Source organism: Chaetodon trifascialis, chromosome 19, assembly GCF_039877785.1.
Source record: "Chaetodon trifascialis isolate fChaTrf1 chromosome 19, fChaTrf1.hap1, whole genome shotgun sequence".
NCBI classification, from domain to species: domain Eukaryota; kingdom Metazoa; phylum Chordata; class Actinopteri; order Chaetodontiformes; family Chaetodontidae; genus Chaetodon; species Chaetodon trifascialis.
In genome coordinates this window covers 20,720,397-20,732,934 of record NC_092074.1, presented here as the reverse complement: position 1 = coordinate 20,732,934, position 12,538 = coordinate 20,720,397, and the positions used below count along the sequence as shown (strand labels likewise).

Genomic DNA, 12,538 nt, shown 5'->3' with positions numbered 1-12,538 from the left:
CTAAATTAGCCTGCTAATGCATGCCAATATTTTACATCACCTCCACCCCAGAACAGGCCGATCAATAGCGGGTTGAGTCAAAGCCTTGATTTGTTTAGCTGTAATGAAGCGCCGTAATTCACCTGCAGCTCCCTGGCTGACTGTGTTTGGCTGAGTTCCAACCGCTGTTTCACACAGATTGGATCATTGACATTATAAATGAGCTGGAGGCACCTTACCCCTGTCTCTGGGGGACAGGCAGGGTTCTGCTTGCTTTCATTTTAGATGTGTATACAAGTGTGTATACAATGGCAATTTATTTAAAGTTGAAGTGGTTTCACTTAAGTTGTTCAAGGCCTTTTGAGCTCAGATGGCACCGTTTACCTTCACTGAGATGGCTGCGAATAGTTGTCCCCTTAAAGTAATTTATGGTCACTGGAAATGAGAACATAGTATTCTGATCGTCAGCAGTTGCTTAAAAAGCCCAATATTAAAAAATCATAAGGGGGCATTTTGAAAGATATTCAGGTGTTTCTTCCATTCTGAAAGTCAGTCTGATGGAAACCAGGAAAACATACTCAGCTTTCTTTCCTTTTCCCACAAAGCAACGACGGGGAAATTATTTTTTCTTCTTCATAAAATCAATATTTGATTAAGTCGAGCCCTGTTGTAGAAGAGAGGCGGCGGTAGTGATGTAATGGTGTTGCTCAGGTTTTACTGTGCTCTTGGTAAACCAGCTGTGAGTTGGATGTTTTTGTTGTCTGTAGTCACCAGAACCAGTTTTTGAGCAGCCGCTGAAGGTTGTCAGTATTTCTGCAGTGTTTTAGTGACGTTGTATTTCGTCTCAGCGTGGTTTCTGAAGATACTGACAGTGGCATTTTGTTATAGCTTGTACTCGGGGTCTCTGACAGTGACTTAACTGCGTAGCCCCCCCTCTTCGCTTCACACGGAGCATATTCTCCTCTCATAGAGGCACACAGCTTTTCTCCATAATAACGTCCTTGTCATTTATGTGACAGACTGCTTTGGCCCAGTTTCAGATCGGTACAAATTCCTCACAACCAACGTCAAAATTGCGTCGAGGCTGTGGCGCTCTGCCAGCGCACTTTATGTTAGTGCTAGTTCTTCGCTGTAAAACAGACTTTTTTACAGCGTCACACTGGATGACAGCTGTCACTTTGAGAGTGATTTTCACCGTCACCAAAACTCCTCCTTACAGAAGTGTTTAATCTTTCCTGAGCAGTAACACTGAGTGTGAACTGGATACATGAGAACCTTTTTAAAATGACTGCATGTAGCACAGCAACACTAATGAATCATTACTGCCTTCATTTTGAGAAATGAATGTAATTACTGTAAATGATGATTGATGAAAAGATTGGCAGCTTCTGATCTCTGCACTAATACTGATGGTTGTTGAAGTCTCTGTGGAGACCATGTACATCCCAGGGTTTCCTGCTGCATTTGTGCAGTAATTGGTATTGATTAGGCTTGACATGCTCATGTGTGTGTTGTGTAACCCAATGAAAACACTGTCGTAACAAATGAACTGTAAGAGGTCCTGCTGCCAGTAAATGCTGAGGTTTGGCAGCTCTCAGCCCCATCCCAAAACCTCTCTGGGACCAAGTAGTCCCAAGAATTAGAGGGCTAAAAGCCCCTTGAGCATGTTTCTGTTTGTGTTTCCATCTGACGAACCACAAAGATGAGACTGATAACAGAAATCAAAGGCATGTATTGAGACATGTTTTTCTTGTGAATGGATGTTGGATAGATGCATACGTGCAAACAGAGATTAAAATCCCACAAAAACAAGGTTGAAAATGGCCATTAGTGAAATCTTAACATTGTCCAGCAAACAGACAAACACAGATGTTTGTTTGGTGTGTCATGGCTGGCTGTTTGGAGATGTTTCATCTGATTCAATATGTTTGTTAGTGTTTGATGAAGTTTGGTCAGTTTGCCACGCTTTCAAACGGATCATTACCCCGACAGCATATAGGATACATATTCATGCTTGGGCACGCCCAGTATTAGCGATGGCGTCACTGGACCAGCTGTGTATTTGTTGTCGTTACTGTGTTAGGCAAGATGATATTTATCTGAAACGGCTTCATTGGGCCGTGGAAACAGAGGAACAGCTTGGTAGAGCTGTGGGAATAAAAAAAAAAGAGCTGTATGATGTGACATCTCAGCGATTTTCCAAGTGAAGCAGCCGGATGAAAGCAATCAAAAGAGATTATGAAAAGAAAAACTCTCGACTAATGGTGAATAGACTAGCTTAATGTTAGTTATGAGGTCATTTTTAAAGCCAGTTGTTTGACCCGTTAAGTTTGAGCAACTGTTTGGATTTGTTGGATCACTGCGTCATAGTCAGTTATTTTTAAAATCATGTTCTAACACAGCTGCCACCGTAAAAATGTCCCCTGTTGTTGGAGAATGTTCGATTGGTGAGCCATGGACTTAAATATTGAGGCAAAACCCTCCACAAAGTGCTTCACGTAACACCATCAGTGTAGTTGTTATCTCCTTCCTCACCAGCATCAGAGCACACCTCACTTTCTGTCTCTGACTGCTTTGGCAGCAGCAGCAGCAGCAGCTGCAGCTGTGCTGCATCTGAAACTTATCGTTTCAGAAAGGTGAATGGTATACAACAGAATAGGAAGTAGCCAAAGCACTGACACTCTAATTATGTGCATACCGGGCAGAACTGAGGTGAAGCAGAGTGGAAAGCACCATCAAAGACCCTATAATCTCAGCAAATAACAATCAGAGGTTATTATGGGCATTTCGACCACTTGCAATTACTTGTGTCCTGTTTTCTTCTTGGACCAGTGGAAGCATTGCCTGCTCACCACAAGAGTTATCCCTAAAAAACAATCCCGTCGCATTTTGCAAGTAAAATGACCTGTTTCATAAGGGTGGGGGAAAAGTACCTTTTGAGCCAGCCTTACCAAAGTAAACCTTATTTTAAGGAATTCTGTTTGGTTTCAGTAAGTTTGGTCTAAGTTTGGCCAGGATGTCCCACTCCACCTTAATCAACCATAGGCCTATGGTTGATTAAGACCTGAACATGACAAAGCTGCATCGAACACTCAGTGCCTTCCACAAGCAGCAGAGGGCTCTTGCTTTGGGGGAACACTGGTTGAGAAGGAGCAGGCTGACGTTGTTCAGTTTCTGTGGCCTTACATCCTCTCTGCTGTCAAAGCCTTCTGTGTTACAGTTCATTGTCTGTGAACAGTCAAAGTGAATGTTGCACTGTATGGCTGTAAAGCACAAAGGATTTCTTTGTCGCCTGACGGCTTGCTAACTGCCCGACTTGCTGACCGTCTGCTTGAGTGGTTCAGGACTTGCTGGCTGTTTGCGTCTGTTCAGGCTGGTTGACTGCCTCTGCGGCTTCCACACGAGCACATGCATACATGTGTGTCACGCTGGCGTTTCGTTGGAAATACTGACTGGCACGGGGCTCGGCGGCTTGGCGGTGACATCCCATCATTCTGCCCTGAGAAGTGGGACATTGTTCTGTTGATGCTGTGCAGGACAGTCAGACTGCGCTATGACTCAAACACTGAACATGAGGTGGAAACTGAGGGTTTGCCGCACACAGCGTGGAGGACAGCAACATGTGGATTCTCGTCCGGCAGCACACTGTCACGTGACAAACGTGTAAAAGTGGCTGGAAATAAGTTTTAGTGTTATGTTTTTTCTTTTCTTGCTGCGCCAGATGGTTGAAGCTTACTGCATCGCTTCAACAGTTTCAGTTACACCTCCAACCTCTCAAAAAGTCAACAGAAAGCAATTCTGTTTTATTTCTGCCATTTTGCATTTCATTAGGAAGAGAACATGTGTAAGCAGAGTCATCGATTTTTGGGTCTGATGCTGGCACAAATGTTAGGGATGCCTGATTCCTCACGGAGGCAAAAAGAAAAGTTTTATTGTCCAAAATGGCATCAGTGCACTGAAACAGTAAACTTCACAGTGAATTTGAATAAGTTATTCTCTTTAATTCAATTTGAAAATAAAACAGATTGATGTAAAAATGCCCTGATTTGGCTCTGATGCTGCCGTCTCTTTCTTTGGTCTCCTCTCTGCAATCTCATATAGGCTTAATGTTCAGCCCACAGCACTTTCTGATTGTCACAAGTAATAGCCTATCAGCACTGAAGGCTTTTGTGCTGGGCAATGACCCTGGAGCTGCTCCGGTGAGCGAGCAGAGCTGCGTGTCAGAGGGAAGACGGCAAATATTGGCAAAGTCGCAATGAAGATCACAACCTTATGATCCATTTCTGTGATGACAGGCTCGCCCGGTCATAGCCTGCGGGATTTCACTCAAAAGAGGTGAAAGTGACTGCTTTTAAACCAATCACTCTTCCGCCAGAGTCCTTGAATAATGCACTTTGTTGCAGTGATACACGGTTAACTGTAATGACTTCCATCTGCTCCGAATGAGCGCGTCTTCAGTGATGCTTTTGCAGTTATGAGAAGAAATGAGGTCGTCTCAGTGGACTGAGACCACGAACTGAGGACAGTAACTGACATTTCAATACAAATTTAAGTTTAACTACTTTTAATTTATAAAGCTTTGGGGAGATATATCGTTTATTTGTTGGCACTTGTTTTAAAGATAAAATGTAAAAGTTCTCCTTTTCAGCATTTAAGTACTCAAATCTTTGACTTAAGTAAAAGTAGCAATACCACAGTGTAAAAATACTCCATTCAGAAGTATATTTTGATGCTAATATTTATAGAATTGCCCATTTCAGAATAATACAGATTCTTGGATTATAATTATTTATGAATTATTGTGTTGTTCACTGTGACATTGCAGCTGGTAATGGTTTCAGTTACCTCATACCCTGCTTGATAAAATACATAAAACACGTGTATGTCTGCTTTTATCAGGTTTAATCTGCTGTAAGTCAGTTGTGTAATTTGTTTATCTGCCAAACTGCAGTCCAACTATTCAAACCAGTCAGTCAGTCAGTCAGTCAGTAAGACCAGCAGACCGTCAGATATCTCCTGCTGCTGCTCAGGTCGTCTCGCTGCAAGGTTTGAAGAGACATGAAGAGAAGAATCTGACTGCAGAACTAATTGACAGGTGAGGGATTGTGGGAGTTGGAGTTCTGACGGAGAGGCTTCTCTGTGCGATCACGCCTGCGGTGGCTCAGGTGGAATTCTTTTTGGCCTTTTTCCTTCTGGTCCGGTGTGGGTTTGTATTTGATCCGTTGCAGAGGAGAGAGAAACATCCTCGGCTCGGCTGCTTTGCTGTGAAAAATTCATCAGGACTTTGTGTAATGAGTCTTCCATATGACTCGGCCAGACCTTTGGACAAGGCTGCAGAGGAATGGACTTTACTGAGCAGTAAAAAGATGTTTAATTCTGTCCACCTCTCCTCTCTCCTCTCTCCGGTCCTGCAGGTCGGCTATATGCTATGCAGACAGGCATGAAGCTGGACAGTAAAACACCAGAGTGCCGAAAGTTCCTGGTCAAACTCATGGACCAGCTGGAGTCAGTAAGTGAGACCTACTTCACTACTCTTTCTGTTTTCAGCATTGAGATATGAACATGTGCAATAAACACATCACAGAAGACTGAAATGTGTTGAATATGGGCCAGTGTGTGTGTGTAAAGTGTATAACAGAGTGTCAAAATTTCCCCTCCGGTGATTGGTCAAGCAATTCTTTTTCTTCTTAATTAACCCACTTGTGAGCATGTTAACATGCTGACTGAAGCATTTATGAAAGTACCTGCTCACAGAGCTGCCAGCATGGCGGCAGACTTGTTATATTTCAATATAACATCTCGCTTTGTGTTTTATCTCATTCGCAACTATTTTCAGTGTGCTCATTAAGTACAATGTCAGGATGTAACCACCAGAGGCCCTTCAGTGGCATTTCATCCAAATCACTGACCAGCACCTGCAGGAGATACACCTGCTGACAGCATGCCTGCAAAATCAGAGGCTGGCTGGTGTTGCTTGTGTGCTTGCTGGGGTGTTACTGCTACTTCACTTTATTTCAGCTTTGTTTTAAATATAAAGTGTCACAAATTCATTCCACATCATCTATATCTGCGAGAAGCAGTACATTAAATTAAGAATGATGGCCTACAGTAGAGCTACATGCGTCAGCTAACAGCCTTATTACTGTGATCAGGACAGCAGCTGAGCGGAGGCAAGGCTTTTTAAAATGGAAAATGCTGCTGGATGGCCGTCGTCACAGAACCGTGGCGAGGCCTCAGCCTTCGTTTGACACACATTTACGTGAAGAAGGCTGCTTGTCAACAGGGGCCAAACTAATTAGATTTTATGGAGTTGTTATGATGAGGAGGGAGGAGGCGAGATGAGACGAGAGGAGGTGAGCAGGCTCATTGTCCCAGTGGGCGGTCAAGCAAATGAGCCTTTTGCCGAGAGTTGAGCCGCGATGGAGCTGCAAAGAACATCTCGAAGTAGAGAGGAAAGGTTTCAGACAGCGCTGCACCTCCATGTGATCAGACCCAACGTTAGTCAGTCACACAGTGGTCAGAGAGAGGGAGTTAAGTGGAGTGAAACGAGGAGGTGAATGGGAGCAGGTGGGGGTTTTTATGCAGGGGAGGACACATGAGGGGGAGGAGAAAAGGTGTGCAGATGGGAAGTCCCGCAGCGATGCTGGGCTGACTTTATTGATCGCTCAGCGCCAATTAAAGGAAGCAGGAGACGAGGATGAAAATATGCGCGCGCACACACACACACACACACACACACACACACACACACACACACACACCGAGCTGCACCCTTGAGCAGGTTTTACAGAGGCTCCAGGGATCTTCATTACTGTCACACACTCAGGATGTCTCTCGCAACAGGACTCACATCTGCTGCTTTGATGTGTGTGGTTTGTTAGCTGTTAGTCGTGCAGGAGGTGGTTTAAGCGTTGTTCTGTTTGTGCACTCTCAAGTCCACAAATAGATATTTTTCATCTCAGCCAATGTTAACGCACAGCTTACAGGTTACTGTTGTTATTTATTAATGTAGTCTGCTCATACAATAGTGTTTCTGCAGGCCTTAAAAGGTTTGGGATAGTTTTAGCAGCTTTGCTAAGTCTTTCTTATACTCAGTTTGCAGTTTAATAGGTACAACTATGCAGTCTACTACATCAGTCCTGCAGTAAGTCCTTCCTTCACAAAGGCTATAATGTGCTGAAACTGTTTTGGAGGTTTTGATACAGTTTAATGGTCATTTTGGATGCTGCTGTTTCCAGTGTTGTGTAATTGTATTGGTTTCTACCCTTGTTGGTTTGATATTTGAATCAAACCTGAGCCAGAGTCCATCCATCTCTCTGTTTACCTCCACTTTTCTGTACCTGCGTCAGCTGAGGAAGCTCAGCAAGGTCACATCCTTCTCCCCAACCTTGTGGTCTACCTCCCTTTTGGGGGTGCCAAAACCTTCCCAGTTCACATGGGATAGCAATCCCTCCAGTGTCTTTGGGGTCTGCTATGGGGCAAATTTGCCCGAAATTCCTCCATGGGGAAGCATCCAAGAGGCATCCAGAGTCACCCCTTGACATTCTTTCAGTTATTACCCAAAGGTGAGGGTTGAAAGTACATTGACCAGTAAACTGAGAGCTTCGCCTGCACCAGTTGCTACTGAAACGTGGTGGACTTGTTTCCATACCACCATGACCCTGGAAGCTGTGTTGTCTGGGGCAACAGTTTCCAGTGGAAAATTTGTCCAAGAAGAAGAAGGGGCTAATCTACAACGGCAAACCAGCTGCTTCACCCAGGTTATGGATACCAGTGCCCCCTCCTGAAGCCGAGCAGTCGGGCGGCCAGGCTTGTGCTTTTTTATTTTGTCTTTGCTGTCGTCCATCATCAGAACTTTTTCCCTCTCAATCAGACACAGAATGGATTAGTTTAAGAAAGGTTTGTACTTTGAATCCAGTTTTCTTTGTGGTTACAGTTCAGTATCCAGCTGTCCACGCACAGTAAAAGCTTCTCAGGCTGCTGTTGACAGCACAAATCCAGCAGCAGTCCGCTACACGTGGAGAGACATGATTATTTATTTAGGACGTTTTTTCAGCGGGAACACATTTTGCTGTAAAACATTTTGTCCTCTGACAGATTTTTTTAGTGCAGCTCTCTGAATCATGGGGATACCCCGAGGTTTTTTTTTTTGTATGGTTCACTTCTTTATGAACTGTTGCTGGTAGTTGTGACTCATTTCTACAGACTGAGGGAGTCAAGACACAAACCACAGCAGCTTTTCTTCTCCCCCTCTCTCTTTCCCCTATGACCTGGATTGTACATACAATACATGCTGGACTCATTAATTCTATTTTCCACCATCATCACCAGCTCAGCTCTCTGAGGCATTACTCTCACTGGGACGGTGGAAAATCACTTGTTTAAATACCAGTTTAAACATAGTGGATGGTGGGAAGTCACCAGCAGCTACCAGTCAGATGCTGCTCATTTTAGAGGTTTGCTTGCTGCAGCAGTGACAAAGGTTAATAGTCTAAAAATACATTTACATGTTCTTTTAATGGCTTCTTAATGAATTTGTGACATTATGTTTGAGATATTTGAAGGAAATTCAATGTCTTCATAGAATATGTGTGAGATCACAGCTACAGTTTGGTGGTGTTATGTAGTTTAGATAACAGTCAAACCTCTGCGGATCAGCTTAATCGAGAATGTTTTGGGTGCGTTGATCGTCGCCTCACAGCTAGAAGGTCCCGGGTTCGATTCCCTCCTGGGGTGCTGTGGGTGCTGCCCTTTATCTCGAGGAAAGGGCCTTTCTATGTCTATGTCTCCCCGTGTTCACCTGGGGTATCCTCCACAAAAAAAACCCACTAAAAACATGCAAGAAGATCACCACCTGACCAATGGTGACAAAAAGGGACTGGGTCCCCGGGCGCCGCTGTCGGCTGGCAACCCACCACTCCTGGTCTGCCGCGGAGGAAGGTCTTACCAGGATGGGTGAAATGCAGAGGAACAGTTTCACTTAAGCATGGCGTCTGCATGTTGTATTGTGATTAATAAAGTACTTCTTCTTCTTCTTCTTTTTGCAACGGTAAACGTGGCACAAATCACGTGAAGGAGTACGATTCTGATGGAAACATGCTAACTCGCATGACATTTTTTGCAGGTTATACAATTTAAAAAAGGTGCTAAAGTTCTCTGAAAGTTTCGAACAGTCGAATGGAAACCTGAGAGTGAGAACGAGCCTCAGAGACAGTGTTCAGCGAAGTGAGTTTCCTTTGATCCCACATTCTTTGTATCCCCTGACCGGTCGTCCTTCCCTCATTCTGCACTCAGCCCAGTGGTTTTACATTCACACACACACACACACACACACACACACACACACACACACACACACACACACACACACAGATTGATTAAGCCACTGAACAGTGTATCTATTCAGGCTGGTCAGGGTCCACCTGCTGGAGGGTCCCAGTGTGTTTGCGTTAGTGGTTTTATAAGAAACCTGAAGCTCGGCTGTGTGCTGTAATGGAGAGAGAGAGAAACAGAAAGGGAGAGATTGTGGTGCTTTATGGGAAAGATTCATTACAGGTGGAGAAAATGCATGCAGGGAGAAGACAGATGGAGGGAGTTGGAGGCACACTCGATGGTGCCCACAGAGGCGTGGGCATTTTCACTTGAGATGAAGTGTTTGGACATGACTGATAAATGTCCTGAGGAGACGAGGGAAGACGTCTCACTCTGATGTTGTTGGAACTACAAAGACACTCAGTCCCGTCACGATTGCACAATGGTGTTAGAGAGTGGAGGGTCTTCCTCCACGTGATCTTTGGCTGAGCACAGACACACAAACCGCCAACAGCCGAGTTTAATGTCGGACGTGTTACGATAAGTGACAGCCGATGATACCTGCCACCACCTTTGTTCGTCCTTTTAACTGACGAAAGTGACGGACAGCAGCGGCTAAACATGAGAAGCTGCTGGCTAAACGTTTTCTGCACTGTTCAAAAATACAACAAATGTTCAATCTCACGTTTTTGCCTCTTCCACAGAAGATCTTCCACTAGACAGAGAGACTGCTGAATTTCTTTTTAGTAGACTTTCAACGATGGTATTTGCAGAGGATGTCTGCTTGACTGTCGTATGTCAAGCCGTGATTGTAGCTGCTCAGTCTCTCTGCTGTTTATTTTTGATGGCAGTGATGTGAATGAAGCTGTGGGAGAGAGCTGTATTCCCGCTGTGTGTGTGTGAAATGTGTGTGAATGTGTATGACAGATTGTGACACAGATGTTCCTTTGTGTTCGCTCTCTAATCCTGCTGATGTCTAACCATTTGATTCATTTCAGTTCTTATAGTTTTCCCCTCAGTGCAGTTTTCTGCTTATTTGACCTTTCACAATAAAAGTCTGAGCCAATCACAGTCTCTGTAGGAGACCCCATAGTGTTTTGCCTTGTAGTCGTCTTTTCCAGTGAATTAAAGCCTAATTGATTGTGTGCCTGTCTTTTCCAGATGAAGAAGGAGCTGGCTGACAACGACTCCATCACTCAGGAGGTAGTTGGTAACGCCCACATCGAAAACTACGCCTTAAAGATGTTCCTCTACGCTGACAACGAGGATCGAGCAGGACGATTCCACAAGTAAGGAACACATCTGCGGTTTGATGTAATCGGCTCTGTGTGTGGTGTCGTACAGGAACATATGGTGGGTTTGTGCTCGTAAAGCAGAAGCTTCATCTCAGTGTCCACCTCCGGACCAGCTGCTCAGCGTTTTCTTCCTGTTGAGCGCTTCTCAGCATCAATGCAGCTTTCAAATTAATTTATAAAAAACATTAAAAACTCTTCCTCTTTCCTCCTTGTTTCCTCTCCGGATCTTTTCTCTTCTCCTTTCCTTGCCCCTTCTTTTCTTGCTTCCTCCTGTCTCCTCTCATTTTTTCTCATCTCCGGTCCTTTTCCCCTCGTTTCCTCTCCTCTCATCTTTCCTCCTTCCTCTATATATACCTCCTCCCCTCTCTCCTTTCATGTCTTCCTCTCATCATCCTTTCCCCTCTCCTCTCCTTGTCTCCTCTCCTTTCATTTGTTAATTTGGCATTTCTCCTCCCCACCAGCTAACCCTCCTGGTCTGGTATGTAGCTCTGTTTTAGGGTCAGAGCTCTGTACATTTTTAGCACAGCACAGAAAAGACAAAAATGTAGAAAATCACATTTTTGTCATCAAAATGCGACAGTCAGCAGTGGCTCATTATCCCCAATTCTCACTATAATAGTTAAGGCACACATACTGTCAATAAGAAAACATAAAGAACAAGAATTAAGAGCACAAATATGAGTAATGCTCCGTTGAAAGACTCTGACCTGTTGATAACAACTGAGCTTGTGCTCGTTTGCACAGAGCAGCACAACGGACTAACACGCATGTGAAGGCACGGTGCAGCAGAGCTCATGCACTGTGACCAGACTCTATAATCCTGTATTCTTTAGACTGCGTGTGGTCACGTATCCACAGAGAGAAACGCTCCTATAGCATGAATCATGGCCTTGGTGTGGACCTGCAGTGAGAGGCTGCCTGAATGCTGTGGGCAGAAGGACTCGCCTTCCAATCTGTTTTCGCCTTGTTCCGCGAATCGACACATTTGGGTTTTTCTCTCGTAAATTCCGCGTTTGAAGTGTTTCCACAGACAAACCTGACTTCAGTGGAACAATGTCGGCACACAGTTTGACGCTAATCGGCCATTTTTGCTTCTTACCGGGGAACCTCCTATACACCGTAAGCCGACTGGCGTTCTGCAGCTGGTGCACAACAACTGGTGCACTGCTAAAACGCTCCAGGTAGAACTTACGCTCTAAAACTTTTGTTCCACAAGCGCGAGTACGTGGATGTACATGGAGTATTTTGACAGTAATGGTTTGCGTCACGGGGCGTACCGAATGGAGGAATTTGCATTCTGAACGTCGTGTACTCAACAGTTCGGGACGAGTACATGTACTGTTACACCCGTTAGTATTCTGTTATGAGAGCCAGACTTATGAATCCATGCACACAGTCACATCCTTTCAACCTGTTAGCAACAGGCATGTGTGAATGTGTGTTTTGTGTGTGATAGTCACTGTGTCTGCGAGTGCACGTGTGCCAGTATTTCCACATGTTTATCACATCTTGTGTGTAGTGTGCGTGTGCGTGTGTGTGTGTGTGTGTGCAGAGAGCAGACGTCCTGCCTCCTCATTAGTTAGTCTCTGTTAGTCTATAGAGGCTTTATTTCAGCGGTATTTCTGAAAAGTTGAAATGTTATATTTCCATATTTATATTATTTTGTTTAACGTAACCCTTAAGGTGACCTTTCCCTAACCTTAACCGAGTAGTCTAACTTAACCTAAGCTCAACCACGTTGTTATTCTGGGTGTGAAACAACATTATGGAGAGGATCCCTGCAGAGATACTCTTTTATTAAAGACTAAAAACCTTTTTGTTTTCACCAGAAACAGCTGCTCTCACCAAAGCAACCAGACTCCATTTACAGAAACAGTAATTTTACCATCATGCAATGCACCAAAACCTTCTCTGTTCAGAAAATAGCACATTGAGACTGGAGAGATTTAAAT

At 44.3% G+C, this 12,538-nt stretch overlaps 2 protein-coding genes across 5 annotated transcripts in view; one reads left to right on the top strand and one right to left on the bottom strand.

Moving 5' to 3' along the window:
* Positions 1-12,538, bottom strand: part of txlnba (taxilin beta a) — a 356,647-nt gene that overhangs the window by 149,913 nt on the left and 194,196 nt on the right. The window lies entirely within an intron of this gene.
* Positions 1-12,538, top strand: part of vta1 (vesicle (multivesicular body) trafficking 1) — a 49,600-nt gene that overhangs the window by 7,091 nt on the left and 29,971 nt on the right. For all 3 annotated transcript variants that reach the window (XM_070987894.1, XM_070987893.1, XM_070987892.1), the window contains exons 2-3: positions 5,394-5,488; positions 10,453-10,580. In XM_070987894.1, the coding sequence (XP_070843995.1) occupies positions 5,394-5,488; positions 10,453-10,580 (223 nt within the window). The remainder of the gene's footprint in view (positions 1-5,393; positions 5,489-10,452; positions 10,581-12,538) is intronic.